The sequence below is a fragment of the Dicentrarchus labrax genome, unplaced genomic scaffold, assembly GCF_905237075.1.
Source record: "Dicentrarchus labrax unplaced genomic scaffold, dlabrax2021, whole genome shotgun sequence".
In the NCBI taxonomy this organism is placed as follows: Eukaryota; Metazoa; Chordata; class Actinopteri; family Moronidae; genus Dicentrarchus; species Dicentrarchus labrax.
The window spans coordinates 5,961,465-5,983,844 of record NW_026136715.1 but is presented as its reverse complement, the minus strand read 5'-3'; the positions used below and the strand labels follow the sequence as shown (position 1 = coordinate 5,983,844).

The 22,380-nt window shown below is 43.0% G+C and overlaps 1 protein-coding gene across 12 annotated transcripts in view; it reads right to left on the bottom strand.

The window, feature by feature from the left end:
- hspg2 (heparan sulfate proteoglycan 2) overlaps positions 1-22,380 on the bottom strand; it is an 89,892-nt gene that overhangs the window by 32,912 nt on the left and 34,600 nt on the right. For 6 of the 12 annotated variants that reach the window (XM_051424161.1, XM_051424164.1, XM_051424165.1 and 3 more), the window contains exons 4-36: positions 19,064-19,173; positions 18,824-18,882; positions 18,357-18,529; positions 18,190-18,228; positions 17,095-17,220; positions 16,758-16,958; positions 16,562-16,681; positions 16,009-16,140; positions 15,445-15,589; positions 14,601-14,758; positions 14,339-14,479; positions 14,030-14,193; positions 13,774-13,953; positions 13,303-13,499; positions 12,646-12,793; positions 11,947-12,074; positions 11,386-11,472; positions 11,071-11,129; positions 10,729-10,790; positions 10,391-10,531; positions 10,012-10,185; positions 9,530-9,709; positions 9,300-9,418; positions 9,068-9,179; positions 8,458-8,571; positions 8,135-8,262; positions 7,881-7,967; positions 2,961-3,031; positions 2,728-2,792; positions 2,506-2,646; positions 1,133-1,324; positions 717-755; positions 155-259 (exon numbers count right to left, since the gene is read on the bottom strand). In XM_051424161.1, the coding sequence (XP_051280121.1) occupies positions 155-259; positions 717-755; positions 1,133-1,324; positions 2,506-2,646; positions 2,728-2,792; positions 2,961-3,031; positions 7,881-7,967; positions 8,135-8,262; positions 8,458-8,571; positions 9,068-9,179; positions 9,300-9,418; positions 9,530-9,709; positions 10,012-10,185; positions 10,391-10,531; positions 10,729-10,790; positions 11,071-11,129; positions 11,386-11,472; positions 11,947-12,074; positions 12,646-12,793; positions 13,303-13,499; positions 13,774-13,953; positions 14,030-14,193; positions 14,339-14,479; positions 14,601-14,758; positions 15,445-15,589; positions 16,009-16,140; positions 16,562-16,681; positions 16,758-16,958; positions 17,095-17,220; positions 18,190-18,228; positions 18,357-18,529; positions 18,824-18,882; positions 19,064-19,173 (4,097 nt within the window). The remainder of the gene's footprint in view (positions 1-154; positions 260-716; positions 756-1,132; positions 1,325-2,505; positions 2,647-2,727; positions 2,793-2,960; positions 3,032-7,880; positions 7,968-8,134; positions 8,263-8,457; positions 8,572-9,067; positions 9,180-9,299; positions 9,419-9,529; positions 9,710-10,011; positions 10,186-10,390; positions 10,532-10,728; positions 10,791-11,070; positions 11,130-11,385; positions 11,473-11,946; positions 12,075-12,645; positions 12,794-13,302; positions 13,500-13,773; positions 13,954-14,029; positions 14,194-14,338; positions 14,480-14,600; positions 14,759-15,444; positions 15,590-16,008; positions 16,141-16,561; positions 16,682-16,757; positions 16,959-17,094; positions 17,221-18,189; positions 18,229-18,356; positions 18,530-18,823; positions 18,883-19,063; positions 19,174-22,380) is intronic. The other 6 variants (XM_051424170.1, XM_051424171.1, XM_051424172.1 and 3 more) reach the window with 4 other exon arrangements.

The following is a 22,380-nucleotide window of genomic DNA, read 5'->3' as shown; positions in this document are numbered from 1 at the left end:
TGATTCTCCATGCTGCTACATCTATGAACCGTGGGGATTTATTTCCATAGATGTCCACAAACTCTCAGTGTGTTAGCTTATAACGACAATGTGCATGGATTATTCTTATTAGACGTGTGAGTCTTGCCTTCACTGCAACGTTCATACCAAATACCTGGCTAGCTCTTTTGGATCTGTTGGTGTCTTTACGTCCAGAGGCCATTAGGGTCCAAATAGAAGCATCCTTCCTTAGCTGCTCCTCTGGCAAATGCGAGTCACTCTATTGTTGTGGATAAAGCAAGCTCTTTGATCACTTTCCTTATCACTGAACTGATGGTATTTGGGTGTGTTATGGCTGTGTTATTCGAGCAAAGTTAAGCTGTATGAAGCTCTTAAATGGACCATTAATGATCAATCCATTTGCAAGGGTCATGTGATGTGGAGCAGAAAGCAATTTCTGTTTGCAATATGCACTACGATGGCGACTTTCGGCTGCAAACTTCATACACTGCTGTAAAATACCATGCTTCTAATAAATAATTCAGTAAACATCAATCAACATCACACATAATGTGTATCCATGATATATGAATATGCGCCACATAAAAATTACAATATATGGCATCCAGTATGTCACACAATGCCATATCAATAGTTATTTCAAACATGCCAAACAATACTGTACTCCAAACAAAACCTACAGTCACAACATGACAACCTGATTGACATTACTGTACCTGCTCTGCTCGTTTCACGCGAGCAAAATAAGAATCTTTCTATAGAGAGTGGAGGGGTAAACACAAAAAACGGACAGCTATGTTATGTAAGTGAAAACTGGGGCCATTCAATCTGTGCACATCATTTTCCCCTGTGAACACAGACTCAAGAAGATGAAAACAAAATGTAGCATTGGCAGCAAAGAAGTTGCACACAGAGTGAAAAGGCAGTCTGAAAAGAAGTTTGCTTGAAAAGAGAGATTGGCTGAGGTTTGAAGTAAGACAAAGCAGCAAAATGGAGACAGCCACAGAATAAGAGTGGTCTACGGTTTCTGATGAGTGCTGCTCAGCCCCTTATATACATCATTAAGGGGTTCATGGTCTTGCTTGAGCTACTTCCACTGATTTAGCAGCTCTATGTGTTCTTTGACACTGACCTTGTCTCCCTGGTAGACCCCTGGAAGCTGCCAGTAATGAGGCTCCTGTCCCAGGTAGTCAAAGTTGCTGTAGGACAGCTGAGTGCCTTCGGTGGAAACCTCCACAGTGAAACCAGTGGAGATGCGGTTGGTGCGTTGACGGTTCACCAGAGCAAATCCCTGGAAGTTCCCTGGAGAAAAGACTGAGGACACCTGCAAGAGCACATTTGAAATGCCATCAAGCTCGAGTAGAAGATACAGTAAAACACTAATTTAAGCAATATGGCTCCACAAGTGAATTAGTCTCAATTAGTCCCCATGTTAAAATGCCCAACTTCAAAGCAGAAATAAACATGTCTACAGCCTGGTTCAAAAAACAGTTAGGTCTCTATAGCTAATTTCCTCTTCCGTGACAGCAGTATAAGGGGGCTTGTAAGGCTTAAAGTTATGCATAATTAAGGGCGTGACCGCTTTGAGTACCAGGTGGGTGCTGTCACAGGTGGCTAGTTTCAGCAACCAGGCTTCATTTGGCCTGCTTCAGCTCCACCCACGCTTCATGTCTTTGCCAATTGGATTAGCCAGGAGCTGGGGGCACTGCCAAGATGGTGGCAACCAGAGCTGACCACACTGAACCTCAAAACAGCTTTTCAGAAACCTGCAGGTGATGTCACGGGGACTTCAAGTTCAACAGTCAAAACCTTGAAGTGATTGTGGTGTTAAGAAAGATGATGTAATAACTAATTCCAAAAAGTATACTTGCATTTATCAGACTGACCTCTAACAATGTGCGGACTGTCATAATGACTGACTTATCATTTCTTTAGCAAGTGACTATCCACTAATGTAAAGAGTGTTATAATTCTCACTTCATTTCTCAATGCAGGCAGAAGCAACAGTGTTTTGCTTGCCAACACATTAAGCTGTTTTTTATTTTATTTGCATGTGTAAGGCTTACTCTAATTGTGATGTTTATATGGGCCGTTATTGACTTCATGTTCTTCACCCATTTGTATTGTGGAAGTTTTTGGAGAGACAAGAAGTCAGAAGTGACCCTGATATTCGCTTAGCAGGAGAGAGTGGGTGCGCAGAAATAATTGCCTACATGGGGGGATATCTGCCAATCTCTGGCCAACCCCACTGATGGATGTGATTTTACTGGCTTGGAACCACTTAAGGCTGGTGTGATGAGGGCGGATTTAAACTTTCCTGAATTTAGACCACACACATCTTTTCTCTCTGAAGTAAATGTTTAACTCACTTGCTGATATAATCTTCACTACTGCATACTAGATGCTTTATCCAGTGCAAACTTACATTTGGTTTGGTTGTTCAGAGGTTTAAATGGTATGAGCCATTGCACTGTTGCTGTGTCATGTACTACTTAAAGGCCTTACCAGGTCTCTGTAGTAGGTAGAGCTGGAGCACTGCTGAGTGACGCCCATACAGAAACAGGACAGGCAGCCATCCTTGTTTTCCGAGCTGAGATGGAAGGTTGCAGACTTACAGCTGGAGCAAGATGGGCCTTCAACGTTCATCTGCAACACAGTATTAAGGATGAGATACAAGGCAATCAATCCATTCTACTCTGCAAAATCCAAGTGTCTTTGTTTGATCACCTTGCAGCGGCACACACCACCACTGCAGCCTTCACTTCCTCTTTGGTCACAGTTATAGCAGTTACCTGTAATAGGACAAAAGAGAAGATTTATATTGCTAGCCGTTCTCTATTTAATGACACTGTTGAATCCAGATTAATAACATGAAGGGAATCTTTGCAACTTTTGATAACATAATAATATGAAGATGGAGCAATATCTGTCATGTTCCTGAATCAAAATAAAGTGTGTACCATTGACTTCATTGCTGCCAACACTACATCTCTGTCCAAGCAGTGGGTTGCCAGTGTATCCTGCAGCACATCTGAAATAAAAATACACAATGTTTTTGAGTAAATATTTCCAGTCAAGGAGGATACAAGTTTTAACCCCAAACCACAATGAGGCAGGAAGCTGGGAAGTCTGCAAGAGGTGATACATTTGATAAATCGTGTCCTTCTGGGAGTCTTCTTGACCCAAGGCAGACATCAACCACGAACAAAGGACTGAGTCATCCAAACAAAGAACATACAAACTATTCTGTTATTCCATCTAGCAAGTTCTTGACCTAAAAATCTGTCACCAAGCTTTTTTCCCAGAAAAAAAAAGATCATGAAATATTGCTTGCACGGAAGATGGATGAAGCACAGCCACTGCTAAAACACTCAACATGTCTCAAATGTTGATTCCATCTCTCACATGAGCGTTATACAGCTGAAACTAAGAAACACCTTTGCACAGGAACAGACATGTTAACATTAACAGAGAATCAGGAAAATATCACCATAAAATAGAAGCTTCACAAATACATGACTGTTATGAGGAAAGGCAGAAATGAGTTGATATACTGAGATGCAGAAGAAGATGCTAAGTTGCTAAAGAGTAAAGTTATTTCTGATATTGTGATACAGCAAAGCAATATGCCTTTAGCCCAAGCAAACAACGCCACTGCCACCAGAGCAAAGGCTAATCCAACCACAGATCTGTGCAGGTTGCCCTGAGGACAGCCGCTGTCAGTCTTACCTCACCTGTCCTCTGGCAGGTCCGCAGGTCAACAGCCAACAAGAGAACTTCCATGCTATCAACTTGCTTTGGAAAACCCTATTCAAACTAACTTCTGAGATGTACAGTAGTTTCTAAAGTGTGGTTAACTCGGTCATTCCAGCCAGTGTTGTTTGGGAAATAGAAAATACATAAAAAAAATAGATATGACCATGTGAAAACAAAAAAGATTGACTAACTAAAGGCTATTAAGAAAGGACATACAGCTCATGATAAACACAACATGAAAAACAATGTGGTTTCCTATCACATTACAATTAAACTAAACAGTCTCACAAACAATTTGGACTTCTTTTCTAAAATCATATAGATCTTGGTCTGGGTCTATGTATAATAACATCTCGCTAAATGCTGATGAAATGACAGTTCTTTGGTGATAGTCCAAATATGGCTAGTGGAAATACTGAGCAATAATCATCCAATGCTTTGGTCTTACATTGCCATGCAATTGACTATGGATATTCATGGTCCCCACAAAATAAATCCAGTTGCTTTCAGGTGCATCTGGCCTTTCTTCTACTGCCACCATTGGACCCAAATATTAACAGCTACATAAGTAATATCAATATTGAATGCACCATTTGCAGTAAAATGTCATGTTCCACAGAGGATGATCCCCTTCCACTAAGTTAGGGAATCAGCAAGATCATTACAATTCTCCTCTGGGAACCATAAATGTCTGTAACAATTTTCATGGCAATCCATCAGTCTGAACCGAGTTGGGGGATCAACAGATTGACACTGACATAACGAGATAAGAATATGTTTTTTTCTCTTTCAAACTTTTCATATTGATGCATATAACATATATATAATAATATATATAATATTATTATTGCAACATGTAGCAGGATTTTGGATTGTTAGTCTTGTTTATTATGTGCTGATTCTTCATCCATACAATTTAACATTTCAACTAATCTTCTTAAGACAATATAAAAATAAAACCCAAAATGTAGAACATGTTAGGGCTCTTTGAAAACATTCAGCACAGAAAGCATACACTGCAAATAACACGTCACTCTGTCCTTAAAATCATGGAGATGTAATGTTTCCGGACACCAACACATATCATTGAAAATACTATTAGAAACATACCCATATGAATGCAGGAAGCAAGGATGAGCATGAAATGTTTGGGGGTGATGCTTGTAAAACTTGAGGTAGTCTGGCCATAACATAATGGACAAAATGTATACACATAAGAGGTTCCACTGCTAAGCTAACTCTTCATAGCAGGATTTTGTGCAATAGTTTCTAATTATAATAAAATACACCTTAAAAGCCATTAGTATCAAAGTCATAGCACCACATCATGATGGCATTAACATTTGGAAAGCCCCTCTAAAATAACACAGTGTCATTAAATCAGTCCCTTCATAAACTTCCATTGACATGGTTGCAGTAGCAGATATAAATATCAGGATCAGAGACAAGACATAAACAAAGGAAAAAAATACAATAATGAAACAACACATAATTCCCTAGTCATCAGGGATAATTTTGATAGGAATGGCCAGCCTTCCCAAGACAACATGAAGAGAACCCTCTTGATTCTTTTTCTGCTTTGCAGTCTTGCGATTTCCATTTAACAGCTGCAGTAGTTCCAAAACACCAGAATGATGGTTTGTCTTCTTTTTCTGATGGGTTTTTTTGGTAACTTTCTTTACAGTGGTAGCCTTGGTTTTAGGGGGAGTTGATTTCCTTTTTACTGTTGTGTTAGACTTCCTCTTTGCAGTAATAGCCTTGGTTTTATGGGCAGTTGATTTCCTTTTTACTGTTGTGTTAGACTTCTTCGCAGTAGAAGTTTTGGTAGGTTTTGTGGTTGTAACTGTGTTCTTAGTGGAATCCTTTGTTTTGTGAGACACTATCTTATATGTGTTCTGTTCAGTCTTTTTCTCATTTTGGTTAAAGTTACCCTTGTGTTGCTTTGACGATTTCTTTGAATCACCTTCTGAAGACCTTCCACCCTCCTGAACTTTTCGTGGAACTGGTGCATCAGATCTAAATGCCTTGACGCGTCCATTGTTTTTGATGGGTAATGCAGAACCCTTTTTATTAGCCTGGTCAGGCTTTGAAGGTTTTGATTTGTGAGACGGTGGCTCCAGTTGAAATTTTGTGATTGTTGCTTCTTTTTTAACTTGCTGTGGTTTTGTTTTGCTTGGCTGGGAAACATGTTTAGCTGTCACAGTGGCCTTTTTAACATCTGGCCTTTTTGTTCGAGGCTTTACCGTAGCTTGCGATTTAGATTTTGAAGTAGTCCTATATTTGCTCTGGGTGGTCTTCAACTTGATCGTTGACCTTGTTGAGACTTGACCTTTGGAGGACCTAGTGACTGATGGGAACTTGTTTTTTACTGATGAAGTGGTGGCTGCTGATTTTAGTTTTTTCTCTCTCTGTGGAGCAGAAGTAGGTTTGTTCGCGGGGAGGCCTGGGGTAGGTATGCTTTTGGGTACTGTGGCTCTACTGGTGAATGGTTTTTTAGTAGGTATAATTCTGACTGGAGGCTGAGGTGTTGAGTACATTGGGAGTGCAAGGACTGTGGCGAGTGAAGGCAGAGCCCTCTTTTCTTGGGGCGAACGGGAAGTGTGTCTAGCACGTTTCATCTTGTTCATCTCCTGAGCCAGGGCAGTGAAGCCGTCAATCAGGATCTCCAGCCTTCCCTCCAGTCTGCTCAGACGGGCATCCATGTCTGTGTAGCTCTTCTCCAGCTCGCTAACCTTCTTGCTCTTCTCCCCAGCCAACTGGATAGCAATGAGTTCCTTCAGCTGAGAGCTAAGATGTCTCTGCTGGTCCTCCATACTGTGAATGCTCTCCTTCATATCAAGCGTGTTTCTTTCTAGCATGCTCAGGCGCTGGTTGAAGGTGTTCATGTGAATCCTGAGCAGCTGCTGGAAGCTGGAATGTCTGCTCTCTGGGCTGGGCGTAAAACGTGGTGGGTGTCTGGTTGCTGATCTGTTGGCGGCGATTGAAACAATACCCACCCCAGCTGCTGTAGTGGAACGGGTAGTGCGACGGTGAGCTGCAGTAGACAGTAAAGTCCTAGTAGTAATGAGGATTGATCCCGCAGTGGTAGGCCATTGGTAGTTAATGTCATCATCATCATCATTTCCACTGCCATACTGTACTATCTCTTTCTCCCAGCTGAAATTGAATACTGCTTCAGCTCCACATCCCACAGGTAGAAGGCCTTCTATCGGCTTCTCCAGGAAGGGATCCCCACAACTGTCTGCAGACGGTCTCTCTTCTCTTAAGGTCAAAACAGTAGAATCAGGCATGAGGCAGGCAGAGACGTTCAAACAATAAACTATCTGTATATTTCGTCTTACACCCAAGTCACCTCGTCATCTTTGCCCTTGGAGCGGCAAAGATTGATTAGCCAGACAGGTGTCCTCATAAATGTTACATCTACATTTATGTTGTAGAGACCCAGAAAATACATTTGGTCTGTGCACAAACAGAGATCACACGAGCCAACACCTTAAAATTTCACTACTAGCGAAGCACAAAGCTGAAGCAGAAAGCCACCTCTGAGAAGGCTTTTGGCAGTAAAGCAAAGGACAGAAGAAAGCAAAAGTATGATCTAAAGCCAACTAAACTTAAGGTTTCCACAGGACATACAGCACTTTTATGCCTCTTTGGCAAATTTATTTTCCACGAACAATAAAATCTGGGTGATGACATTCTCAGTACCACCAAAGATCCCTTATCCTATAACAAAGATACATTGTTCTTCCACACCAGAAATGACCTCACATTTTGCAAATCAATAAATTCAAGAAAACAATATCTACCAACAGATCAGGAAAAACAGAAGTCCCAAACAGTCCTAAACTTTACAGGTACATCAGAATGGGTGGCACCAGTTTGCATCTCCCATCCCTCAACTGCCACCACTCTATCACAACTGCCGGGAAATAAACAAGATAGATGCGAACCACAAACATGCTTATATCCCTTTTCTGTGAATGAAACCACTTGGTGCTACTGCCATCCCCTGCTAACCTTGCTGCCGGCCTGCCCAGTAACCCCAAACACTGAGCAGTGTCCAGAGGACCATGAGAGGAAGAAAGAAGAAAAGTAAACGCAGAAACAGAAGTAGGTGTGCTTACCTTTCGCAGCGTCGGCCAGTGTATCCAGGGGGACAGTTGTCACAGGTCGGCTGACCATCAGACTCCAGATAACAGGTCGGGGAGAATCTGTGGGTCATCAGGATGCTCGTTTTGGCAGTACTCATATACAGTTTGATCTCTGGGCACACAGTTTACTTTGCCTCGTCTAGCATTAAGCAACAACATGGTTAACAGTCTATACTTGACTTAATAAAACTGACACAAGTTGAAAAGACTTTAAGACATGAACTCACTGGTTGCTGGAAGCTGTTCCAGGACAGGGGCAGGGTTGGCAGGCCTGAGCACCTCCCGTTACAGGGTTTCCATAGAAACCAGACTGACAGCGCTCACACCTTGGCCCGGCGGTGTTATGGAGACATTGCTTTTGGTCAGAACATACACAAATAAGGAAGGTTAGATCCATGGAACAGTTGAATATACAGTACTTGCAAGTGACAGTGTGTTTCCACATGTTGGGATTTGCCAAGAAACCATTAGTGCATTCCAATGCATGAGATCAAAGCAGGTTCACCGTTGTCAAAGAATTGAGAGAGAAGAAGAGGAGAATAAAACTTACCAGACACCTGCCGGTCTCTGAGTCACAGCTGCTGGCGTGACCATTGCAATCGCACCTCTCACAAGTGCCCAGGTAAAGGCCAGAGCTGGTCCGAGTGTAACCTTCATCACACTCCTGTAACAACGTGGAAAAACACCTCAGGTGAGAGACAAGTGATGACGAAGAGGAAGTGTCTTTGTTCCACTGCAGCAGGGAGCCAGACTGCAATTATAAGGACTGTAATGGAAAAGTCTTAACTGTGTTATTCTTAACAAGATTAGGCATATCTGTGCCTTACACTCCTTTTTCAAACTAAAGCTAAATTAAACTTATCTAGAGCATGAAGGTTTATTTTTGACCTTGCTAATAGATTCTTACCCCCAAGTACACTTTCTAGCTTTTTTCTTAGCTTTTAACATAATCTCTTAGTCTTCATCAGCAAATAGAGTTTGCTCAAATGTCATGGAGATAGCTCAGTTGTGATCCTACCATACTGATAACAAATAACCCATTGCAACGACAACTGTGCAGGCTCCATCTGGTGATGGAGCTCCAAATAAGCTATGTGGACCTTAAATTGAGTTTATTTATTTTTTTAATGAAACTACTTCTCCCAAATCTGCATGTGTACCTGGCAAGAGGGTCCTCTGTATCCCTGAGGGCAGGCGCACTCTTCCACCTCCAGAGCACGTTCATTACCAGTGGATTGGGGAACAGCAATGTCCATCTTGATGTCTGAGATACTATTCAACACAAAAAACACAAAATGAACAATATTCTTTATATTTACCATTAAGTGCAACCATCTTGGATTATTTTAAAGGTGTATGAATGAGCGGTGACAGAGTAAATTTTCACCATACCTGCTCTCAACCATGTTGTCTGCATAACTAGCCCTGATCATGAAGACGGTGACATCAGCCAGAGCCATCAGCAGGTGCTCGCGAGTACACGGCTGCCCATCAGCACGACGCCATGCAGACTGTCAGCCAGAGGGATGGAGAATGGAGAAAAGAGAAAAGTTAGTCTACTAACATTGTGTGAGGATTCAGATTTAGCTGAGCATTACTTCCCTATGAACAGTGAAACACACCTCTCTGAAGGTCACAGTGACAGTTTGTGGGACACGTGGGAGAGGCTTGGTTTGAGAGTAGTGTTCCAGGAAGATGCCATTGCCCTGGAGAACCACATCTGGCTGACCGTCAATCACCAGCGAGCGCTGAAACGGTTCAAAGCGTACTGTGTAGCGAAGCTCCCCGCCATAGGCCGTCACCTGGTAGCAACATGGTGAAAAGAGAAGCTCATCTCAACACAAGTGAACAGTGGAAAGGTATTTCACCCCTATGATAATGTGGGGGAAGTCACAAGACACCCATGTTGGGCTTGACTGTGAATTCAAGCCAGAGGTTCAAAGGAAGCTCGCTGTGTGGATAAGTGCAGCCTTTTCACTTGACAACATGTTGAGGCATGAGTGAGTGCGACAAAAAGGGCAGAGAAATCAATTTTGACAAACACTTCACTTTTTTCCCTCTCCTCTCCCCTTGCTTGCTCTCTACTTTGTTGTTTTTCTCTCACCTTATCTCCTCTGAAGCTTTCAGGCAGGACCCAGTAGTAGATGTCTTTAGGGACACTGGAGAAGGAGCGGTAGACAACTTCAGAGGAGCCCCTCTGGGAGATGCCTTCAGAGATAGTTTTAGTGTTGGCTCCGTTGGAGAGGGAGAAGAGCTGCCCGTTCACCCCTCCTCGCACCTGGTAAACAGAAACAATTGTCTGAATGAGATGAACTGAGATTTATGTCCTTGCACTTGAGCACAATCAATGTTTGCACATTGCTTTTCAGCATTTACCATCTGAAAGGATTTGCTGATACAGCATGACTGCACAAACACTGAGTCAAACCTTGATACCAAAAATATTCTGCCCTCTATTTACCATTAGTAGCTTGGCAACGTACCTGATCTCTGTTCCAAGTGGAACTGGCGCACTGTTTGGTGACACCCATACAGAAACAACGTAGACAGCCCTCGGGATTGGCCTCTGATAGGTGGAAGAACCCGGGCTTACACTCGTCACACAGAGTGCCTACCACGTTGTTCTGCACATACACACAGAAACAAACACATGCACATATGTAATCCATCTGCCTGTCAAGCACATTTCTTTCATCGAAGAAAAAACAAACAGTAAGACACGTCAGCCTCACAAACCACAAATGAACAACAGATTTCACAATAAATTATCATAATATAATTGTTTCATTTCAGTGAGCAATCTGCCATATTGCATGTATACCTTGCAGCTGCATGGCCTGCTGTTGGACCTGATAACTCCTCTGTTATCACACTTGGAGTTTTCTGCAGGGAGAGAGCAGTAGAAAGAAGATGACATGTGGGGAGGAAAGTGCACCTGGGAGTGTTCCAGCCATTCTGCATACCTGAGCTATGATCACATACTACAGCCTACTGTGACACCAGGGGGAAAGCTATAGTAATCATTACACAGGGTTAAGACCTCCTCATAGTCATATCACTGGATGACTGAAGAGTACAACAGATAAAACACTCCAGGTACAGTTTCTGTCAATTTCATGCCTTGTAATGAGAATTTCAAAAATGTTGTTAAAGGTATACTCACGGTTAGGAACACACTTTCCATTAGGCAGAAGGGGGTTACCCTGGTAACCAGGGGCACACCTGAAATACAACAAAAATGTAAGAAATATGACTAACCTATTTACCACACGCATGTGTTATAGCTCTGCTGATTCTGCTTGTTACAATAAATCTTCATTCATCAAAATTGACCTCTGCAGACTTTTTTTTGTGCACTTTGGAAGTAGGTTGTGCAGGAAATCCCTAGTCTACTATTTCTCATAAACCACATAACTGCCATCTCCAAACTATTTGAACTGCAACTCAAAGGCACAGTTAACAATATCAGTTTCCTCACTTTTCACAGCGTCTTCCTGTGTAGCCGGGCCTGCAGGCGTCACATGTTGGTTGTTGGTCAACATCCAGGAAGCAGGTGTCAGAAAACCTACAAAGTCGAATGAAAAAGAAAAGCAGTGGTTAAATGAGTAGCACACTGAATGAATAAACCAGCAATGAAATATCTGAATGAGCTCAGCTTTTTGAAATAAAAATCTGACCGAAAAATTCATTCATTCTTTCATCTCACTGATGCCTTGTGTGTGGTATGTAGGTGAATACTGTATGCGTGTGTTGTGACGACCCTCTACGCCCTGAGATTTGGTTTTGGTGTGACGGTTTAATATGTTTAATGTTGCTGCACTTACAACATAGCACTCATACGCTTCTGCACTCATACACTCACTTACACCACTGCTCTCACTGATTTCACATACTGCAGTTTAAGTTTTAATCTTTGCCTAAATAAATAATTAGCTAATTGGCTTGGTTGTGTGCGTCTCCCTTCTTTGTCATGGCTGTACGGCCCGTTTTGTGACTGTGTGTGTGTGTGTGTGTGGTCTGGATGGGTCTGTGACCTTACCGGCGTGTGGTCTCATAGTACGGGCAGGGGCATGGCTTGCAGTCTTCGGGGCGACCTCTGCTCGGGTCACCAAAGTAGCCTGACCGACACTTGTCACACTGAGGGCCCTCTGTGTTGTGCTGGCAGCTCTGTGGCAGGGAGAACACCATGGTCATTCTCTTACATTCCACTCAAAATAGTTTAAGAGGAATAGTTGCAATTTTGGGATATACACTTATTATTTTCTTTCTTGCCGAGACTTAGATGAGAAAATCTCTACCTCTTTCATGTCTGTACTCTAAATATGAAGCTGGAGCCAGGAGTTCTTTAGTTTAGCTTAGCATAAATACTGGAAGCAAGGGGAAACAGCTAGCCTTAACCTCTAAATTTAATTAATTAACAAGTTATATCTTGTTTTGGTAATCCATACAAACACAAATATGAAAACAACAAGTTGTGTTTTTACAGACTAGCTGTTCCCAGTCTTTATTGCATGCTGAGCCAATCGTCTGCTGGCTCTAACTTCATTTTTGGTGTACAAACTCAAGCATCAACTTACTCTTGGCAAATAAGAGTATTGCCTTTAAAATGACAAACATCTGTTATGATTAACAAACAAAACTTTTTAATGGTGTACAGTCAGGACGTGATTATCCACAAATCCCAATTTTATCATAAGGGACTGACAGCCATTCTTGCCAAGAAGGAGTTAGCTATTACCAGACAGTGTCCGTTGATTGGATCACAGGCGCTGGCATGTCCATTGCAGTTACAACCAGCACAGGTGCCAAGATAGGAGCCACCGGGGACACGCTCGAAACCAGCAGAACACATCTCACAGGACAGGCCTGAATATCCAGGGGGACATCTGGGAATGATAAGTATGGGTCTCATCAAGCAGGGTTTAAATCCAACTGTTTTGATGACACAACTATGACGAATCCAATTACAACACCATAAACTGCAAACTTTGCTAATGTCGTAAATAAAAAACAGCTGACTAAAGCCACATTTTTAAACATTTTTTCTGCATTTTGTCTTTTATTAGATAGTAACAGTGGAGAAAATGCCAAAAAACACAAGTAGAGAGAGAAGGGAATTACATGCAACTGAACCTGGGACGTCATATTTTGGGGGCATGGACACCAAGCTGTGCCTCAAAATCTTTGTATTGATTTAATTACATTACACATATGAATGTAACCGTATTATTGTGCAGCACTTTTCACTCTAAATATGCACATGATGGAAACGTCCCAACAGGTTGCTTTGATTATAGACTTTAGTGACTGACGGCTTGTAAGGACCTCCCATCTTACTCAACCCCACAGTATCATGCTGGAATCTTTACTTCAGGATTTGCTTGTATTTTCTTACCTGCACTCTTCAACATCCTTAGCATGACCCAGAGTGCTGAACTCCACAGTGGTGGTATCCATGACAATGTCACTTAGTGCCACGCTCACCATGTGGTTGTCGTAGATGGTGCGGATGCTGATGCTGTCCATGTTGGCCAGCGTCATCATCAGCTCCTCCCTGCTCACAGGGCGGCCATTGGAGTGCTGCCAGTTATCCTGAGACAATAACGAGCAGGTTTACTGTTGTGTGTACATTTACAAATTTAATAGGAGACTATATAGCTCTGGATTAATACGCTACAATGAGTCAAATAAGTAAAAATCTGGTCAAAATTTCTATTCTTCATCTTTCAGTTTTGCAGACAACTTCTACAGCATTTTTCTATTATCTTTTTGAAGAATTACATATAATCATCACGATTTCACCACAGGATTGTGCAGATTCTGCACTTGTTTTTGCCAGTAGAATTTTTCTTAACCAAAAACCTACTTCAGTGAATTTGATCTCCTTTTGGTTGACCACTCGGGCAGGGGTGGTGCTGCCTCTGCGGTACACAAGCCTGCGACCATTTCCAACCAGCATTACATCCGGCTTCTCCACAACCTCAGACAGACCACGGGCCAATGTGTACCGCACCTTGAACTTCAGGGATCCTCCATAGGAGTCAATCTAAAAATAGATTAAATTATTTTCATATTTAGGTGTGATAATTAGTTAAGTAAACTAAAATCTGTAAATAATTTACCTTGTTGCCCAGGAACTGGCGAGGCAAGGTCCAGAAAGAGTCAAGGTTGAGGAAACGACGAGACAGGTCGACAAGCTGGAACTCTTCCATCTCAGGGTTAATGAGGAGCTGAGTGGACGAGAGAGGAGGCGTGCCAGGCCTTGAGGGGTAGGTCACATTCACTCCTGGAAATAAGAAAACAACACGCACTTAGACTATTTTATGATCTCAATGTGTCTAACTATACAAACTTTTAAAGGTATTTCAGTTGATAGTTAATTAGCTCTGCTAGCTGTCTATCGGTTTCATAAGCATCAATGACTTCAGTGCCTTTGAAGTCTTCCTCCTCAGTGAAACGCAGGCTGATCCTGTTGCGATAGCGACCGGTGCCCTTGCAGTTCTTGGTGGTTCCAGCACAGAAGCAGGAGACACAGCGGCCCTCCACACTGAAGTGACCATCAGGACAGTTGCCTCCAGAGAACAAGAAACGACACAGGAAACACGTCAATATACAGTATACTCTTATTGTAACTAAAACACAGTTTGTTGTAAAAAACTGAAGTATTTCTTGTGGTGATTAATGTGTCAGTACCTTGATTTGGATTTGATGTGAGAGTTAGCACTCCATCAGGGATACCAAACACCAGGCCTTTAGCGTTGATGGCCTCACAGGTGTACGCCCCCTGATCCGCCTCCTTCACGTCACGAATGGTCAGGGTGCCACGGCCGTTCTCGCTGGTCATGGAGATCCTGGGAAACACATAAATGCAGCTCAAATTATAATTTTTACAGTAATTAATTGAGGGTCTTTGCCAGCTATGGCGTGGACCATAAAAGGAACCCTTCTGTTTCTGATTCTCACTGTAACAATGTGCAGAAATATTGTTACACAAAAATACGTAAAATTTATGTGATTGTCAAATCATGCACACAACAGACTACGCCAAGAAGGAACATTCTGAAACAGCAATTTTTGGAGTTGGAGCACACCACAAATATCTCACCACCACAAATCACAGGTCTGAATACAATTATGAGTCAGCATAGAAACACTAATCTAACAGGGCTGTCGACGGTTATACTGTGGCCTCAAAGAGCAATCATCACATGTCAGGTGTAAACAGAAGAAGGCGAGACAAATTCATAGTCATTTTCAAATCCTCATGGTCTGCTATTAATCAATTAGGCAAGACTGGCTTTCACCAGTTGCAGATGTTTTGTTTGAGACATCTTTTTTCCGAAAGTAGCAACAAACAAAAATCAATTTAACATCCAGCACATATCACTTCCAAAGATGTCAGATTATTTGGACAGCATTTTCCATAAACAATGAATAGTTTGTAATACTGTCAAAATCAGTTAGTTTAGTTTGTACGTTAATTTTAATTACAGTAATAAGAAGTCAGGAAGTGTGGACAATTTCTCATCAAACCCACCTGCCGCTGACAGGAATGTGTCCCCAGTTGAGTCTCCAGGTGATGATGGGTGTTGGCACTCCAACAGCCTGACAGGTGAACGTCACCGTCGCCCCCCGCGCTGCCTGAACGGACTCTTCTGGCGGGCTTGTCACAGAGGGAGGGGCTGTAATGTGTCAAGAACATGACAACTGCTTTAACCTCATAATAAATGCACATGTACAAAAAGACTGGCATGTGACTGGAATTTGGCAATCCAGTGAAGCTCATAAATGCCTGACAGTCAGAGGAAACATAATTCTCTGCTATGGACAATTCCCTTTCAGTTCTCAGGAATGGATGGTTCACAAAAAGCTCTGTGTCTCAGTCAACACATGTGTGAAAAGAGCCTGGTTCACAGCAAATTAGTCACAGCATACAAAGGAACTCAGAGGGTGACGATGGAGGAGAGTCAAAGAAGCATAGAGAGAGAGTGTAAAAAGTAAGAAAGAATGTGGATGAAATGTGGAAAAGAGAGAGAGAGAGAGAGAGAGAGAGAGACTGCAGGAGCAGAGAGCTGTAGAGAGCTGTTGGTGTGAGACTTACTGCAGCCGTACTCATCAGAGCGGTCAGGGCAGTCTGGCTCTTCATCACACTGGTAACTGGCTGGGATGCAGGTGCGATCGCTCAGGCATTCAAATTGCTCAGGAGCACACCTGTCGCCAGGACCCTTGGTGGCTGTAGTTACGACAAAATGGAGATTTACCGCGACTTTAAATCATTTTGCATCAATTTAAGGTTGAGAATTGAGACACCATTTTCATGTGTGTACGCTAAATATGAAGCCAGTAGTCATTTGGCTTAGCTTAGCATAAAGCCTGGAAGCAGTGTCGAAATGTTACTCTGGCTCCGTCCAAAGGTAACCAAATACGCCTACTAACACCTCTAAACTCACTTAAAATGACCATATCATATGTCATCTGACAAGTTGTGGTTTTATGGGGGTTATGTGCTGGAACTATTTCTTGGCCAGAAGCAGTTTTTTTCCCCTGCTTTCAGTCTTTATACTAAACTAAGCTAACTGTCTTCTGGCGGTAGCTTCAAATCTAAAAAGCAAATAAGCGTGTATCCAGAAATGCTGAGAAAAAAGGAGACTTACGGCAGTCTGTTTCATCTGAATTATCCTCACAGTCGTTGTCTCCATCACAACGCCAAAGCTTGAGGGCGCATCGACCATTTTTACACTTGAACTCATTGGGTTCACAAGGAGATGGAGTACCTGTGAAAAGATGAGAGGACAATAAGTGCATGTTGTTGCCTGAGGGTGTGCACATGTGCTAGGCTGTGTTTTTTACCACATCTGAATTCGTCGCTTCCGTCAGAGCAGTCCCTCTCCCCGTCACAGATGTAGTCTCGTGGGATGCACTCTCCGCTCTGGCATGTCGCCTGATCAGCTCTGCAAGGTCCAGGGGGGCTGACGGGCCGCGGAGGTTTCTTAACGGTGGTGGTTGTGGTGGGAGTGGTGGTGAACACTGGAGGAACCGTCCGTTTTGTGTCTAAAACAAATCTCTGATTAAACTTAGCAAACATGCAAAGTTGTGTTACTGTAAGTGAACATATCTCACATCCAGCCAGTTTTCCATGCTATAGCCGACCGTGTTACAACTTGCTGGCCAAACTGAAGCCACTCACCACAATTGATCTCATCACTCATATCTCTGCAGTCTGGTCTGTTGTCACACAGGTATTCCATCAGGATACATGTTCCATCACCACACCTGTGCTCATCTGGCATGCAGGCTCTGATGCTGGGGGTTACTATGAGAGATGCAAAGGGTAAAAAAGGAGGGGGGAGTGGTGTTGAAGGATCACAGACATGCAAGCCAAGGCTACAGTACGGCCAAACACACTACACTACGCTAATGTCATATCACAGCACGAATAAAACAAAGTCGGATGAGAAACTACAGCATCCCTGACCCCTCAGCCATCAGGTCACTAGAGTCAGTGTAACTCAGGCATGTTGTCTAACTGTCATAGGTAAAGATAGATAGCTATATGGATAGATAGATAAATAAGACAAGACATAATAGACAGACTAGATAGACACACAGACAACAATAGACTGCCAAACAGCCTAGAACAGACTCACCAAACTAGACACAAAGACTATTTAGACAATCTGGAGAGAAACGCAAACTATACTCAACAGACTAGATTATACAGACTAAGAGAGACACACAGACTAGATAGTCAAACACACAGACAACACCGGACAGACTAGAAAAACCTAGTATAGAATAACCAAGACACACAGGCTAGAAAAGACGAGACAAGGCAGATAGACACAGACAGACTAGACAGACAAATAGATTGGGACCCTGTCATCTTAGTACTGACACTGAAAATATAGTTATAATTATCGTATCCTATCCTATCAGTTGCAATGCATGTGTACGGAGTTTGTGGTAAATCAGAGATCAGAGTGAACAGCAGCATTCCTAATCAGACCTCATGCCATGCAAAGATCCTTCTTATTCACTGTGCGCTACTGGACTTTGGGGACCATACTTCAAAATCTACTTTACATTGGTGCTTCCATGCAAAACATTCCTCCAGACCACATGACCATTTGCTTGAACACGCCAAAGTAAAGGTCATTGTAAAATTTCAACATCAGAAAGAAGGAAATGCTCGACTGTCCTTTCTACAGCACTACAGTCATTCTACAGTTTCTACAGTACAGTCGGCTCAGTCACCATGCACCACACATGGCACAGTACAAACCTGGCACTGCTATAGGCTCCACTGAAGGCAGAGGTTGAACTAGAAACCAGAGGGAAATGTTAAGGAAACCGCCTCCGGCTGGAACTTAATTTGCTGTAAACATGCAGCAAACTCTTGCGTCACTTTGCAGCCGTGATAAGTGCTGTTCCTCTTTCCTGAGATCTTACCTTCCCCAAGTCGTCTGAACTGAAAGCCCTGGACTGATGTGACATAGGAAGCAATGGCTCCCTCCTTCACCACGTTGTACAACACGCTGCGGATTTGTTCATCATTGGTGTTGTAGTCAGAACCCACGTCCAACTCCACAAACACGTCCACGCCATCGTCTCTGATCACCTTCCTGTAAAGATCGAGAAAGACCTGGTGAGGCTACAAACCGTGTGGAGTGCACTGCAGATGGTTCAACAGGAAAGCTCTTTAGAGGTAACGTTTCTCTTTGGGTGTGCCTTAGAGAAAGTAGTCAGTGTTGACGAATTACTGACCACAGGCCCACACTGTTGGCCTTGAGCAGTTTGGAAAAAGGAAAAGAAATATCACCTGGCCAAAGTAAGACACCCAGGCAGCAGCAGCACACAGCTGTAGGGTATCTACTTTGGGTGTCACAAGGCGTGATTTAAAGGGGTTGTGTTCTTACTTAATGAGGACCACGTTGACTGTCTGGACACCTGGAATCCTGTTGTAGTCCGACTCCAGCTGTGGAGGGAAAATCAGACTCGGTTAAGATGAAATAAACAAACCTGGGCCTTATTTTTAGACATAAGGTCACACATACTTAAATCAGCAAAGTCATAAATTACATGCCTGAACCATGGGTAGCCTTAGCGTACTGTACATGACTACTATTAGAGTTTATTTCATGAAAAAAAGGACATACCGTGTCCACCACTGCTTCGGAGACCTCATTAAAGGCTGTTGAAAAGATGTCCTCGAGGTCTGGGGTGTATACCAGGGAGTCAGTGAAGTTGACGAGAGCTCTGTAATAAACTAAAAACACAGAGACGGGAGGAGAACCTGTCAGCTAAACCACACAATAACAGACAACGACCACAGGCTCAGCGTTAATGTCCATCTGTTGCCGGGTTTGGATATTATAAGCCCGATTCAAGCTGTTAAGTTTATTAAAGACAATGTGATATGGGATACTGTGTTGGGAATTATTTCCCTTAGGAAAGCCTTTGGTTGAATGTTTCAGAGAGTAAAAACTGGAGAGCATGACTGTGGCTTAAATAAGAGCCACATACAAATTATGGCGTCTATTTCCATATCTCAATTGTGGTCGGGTCTGTGCTAAAACCAACCACTGCAGCGTTGCACCAACAAGAGGCACACGCTGACACAGGAACGCTCTCGCCCACTCAAATATAACTTACAGTATCTAGGCTTGTCTTGCTCTCTGGATGTGTCATGGGCATGGAGACACATAGTCACAAATAGTGGGAGACAGACGCTGATAAAGCCCCTTTGTTGCAAACACAGAAGTGAGTGCACTGTCTGAAACCTAATCAATGCAAACTGAAATACACAGTACATGGATATCAGCCAAAATAGCAAGGCCACAAGTTTGCACCAGACCTCCTGATTGAATGATGATATCAGAGAGTGAGTGGGAGTTTGAGTCAGCATCGCTGCTGTGCCAGAGGCTACAGAGGAAGAAGAAGAAAATCCTCTGTGAATGACCATGGAAGGAGCCCTCAACACTCCCTCAACATGTATCAAGTCAAACACATAAAGCAGGCAGGAGAGCAGCTGAGGGGGTTGCAGCTGGGGTTATATCAATGGTCTACAGATAACTGGTCTGACTGGTCATTAAACATATCGGTGAAATGGTGGAAAGTATGGCACTCCATATTAAGCTGCTATCAGTTCCCTTTGTTCTAACTTGCCTGGAGTGATGGGTGAAATGGGGTGATTCCATTAGAGCAATCCAGATTTTTTTGCAGGTAAACTGATTCACATTCTAAACCTTACTCGCAGCTGGTTCATTTTACATCTACTGTACCCATTGTCTCTGCTAATGTGTCCTTGATAAAGGCAGAAAGTTGCTACACTGCCTGACCTTCCCCTCTAATCACTGTAGCCAGCGAAAAAAGACAAGGTTCACTTTCTTTTTGAATTTTTCTCTTCCCCTCTCTTCTAGGACTCATATTGCTCTGCATAAAAACACCCCACCCATCTGCCGCATATGTGGGCTAGGACAGGACATGTATCATGATGTCATGCTGATTTATTTAAATTCACTGGTAAGCAACCAGTGGCACCAACTCCACTTTCTTGCCATTTTCAATTCCACATCTGAAAAGCCAGGCATTTCACAGGATCAACTGTTTCCTAAGTTGTGTTGAGTTTGGAGCTTTATAATTTTTATCTTATAATCTTCCATGGATTATGTCAAAAAGATTTATTCAACTAATCAATTTTTCCACTACAGTTACAGATAGACTTATAAAACATTGTTCAATTCTATTGCTAACTGCCGATATAAAACATATTGATGAGCTATATAAGTAACTCATTATCAACGAAAATGTCAGCTGTACTATTATAATTCCAATGTCACAGACTTAGCCCATGAAACTTAAAATAGCCCAGGCCCGCAGGGTGCCCCGTTCTCACATTCCTGCCAACACTTTGTTAGGATGGGCCTGCCAGCCTCTGATTTCAGACTGGCAGTGTGAGTTTAGGGAGGAAGTCAATATTTGCACTGTTTCTTGCAGTCAGATGCTACTTGCCATGCCAAAAGCAAAGAGTCATGTTCTAAGTAGGCATCTGCTGAGCCTCTAGTTACAAACATGCATGCCCAAATATGTGCAAAAGAATAAATCTGCACACACACACACACACACACACACACACATTTACAGTGTGCAGAGAAAATATCAACACTCTCTGTGTATATCGCTTCCTCCCTTTCCCTTCTCCTTTGATAATTACATATCTCTAGACATGTGGACACTGACAGCAGACATTTATCATGCTTACCAGGAGCTACTTAATTAAAAGGTAAAGATTTTGCATCTCACACTGTGTGTTCTCTGTGTTAAAGGCCTGTGGGGAACCTTGCTGCCTTATGCTCCACTGCCTGAGCTTTGGCTGGTAAACAGCTGTCCTCTCTGCTAAATTCTCTTTCCTTAAACAAGCATTGGCACTACAAGACATCCCATTCCTGGTGAGGAAAGGCCTCATTTATGACAAAAAAAACTGAGCACTGCCTATGAAAACACACGGTGAGGTGAACATGTAAGAACAGAACTGCAGGGTTCGGCACAGCCTGGCAGGATGCCTGAGTGCTTGCTTTGCAAAATGTTACTGTCAGACTTATAGGAATAATTGTTCGGCCTGAATGTAGAACCAGAAGACAGGCAACATCAAAGTTAGTCATCAAAGCGCCTCATTTGACCCGCATATAATCTAATCACTTGAGTGGGTACTCGCCGCCAGGTCAACAGCAGCTCGTAGGCCCAACTCTCTCTGTGCTTGCCGCCTTTGACGTTACGGACTGGCGAGTGTGGGACTGCCGCCGCCTGAGATCCTTTGATTAGAGTGCCGGGTTGTGCCCTGCTGCTAACGAGCGGCTCTTTTACTCCAAGACCCAATCTCTTGTGCATCACTCACTGTTTCCAGTGGGGGGGAAATCCCCTCGTCAAGCGCCGCTACCATCAAGAGTGATGAAACTGTCAAGAGTGCAGACAAGATGGATGGGATGAAAAAACAGGAGCATTCCACACTCTTAATTCACAAACTTATTTTGCTATTAAAGCTGTTCAGTAGAACTGTGGTGGCTTTGTGCAATGGGCCCCCTCTGAACACATAGAGGCCTATACAGAAGACAAAGACTTGATTGAGTAGTGAGCCCAGGCTGGCCTTTAAAGCCTAGCCGCATTGGGTTTGACCTTCAACCCCCAAGGCAGCGCCCACGGCATCGGCCCAACACCACCAAAGCCATTTAGAGAGGGAGTGAGGGAGAGCCAGAATCTATAAGAACAAAGTCCAAACCACATTGCCTCAGCTATCCCATCAAAAATGTTTAATAATACATGTATTTCTTTTCCTTGGGCTTTTCCTCTTACTCTCTCTAGTGTCGCCCTCTCTTTCTCAATCTCTCTCTCCCTTAGTGTAATTATTAATATGCCAGCTGCCTCTTTCTCAGCTTAACTCTAGTAGACAGGACCCCTGCTACTTAACCCTTTTGCT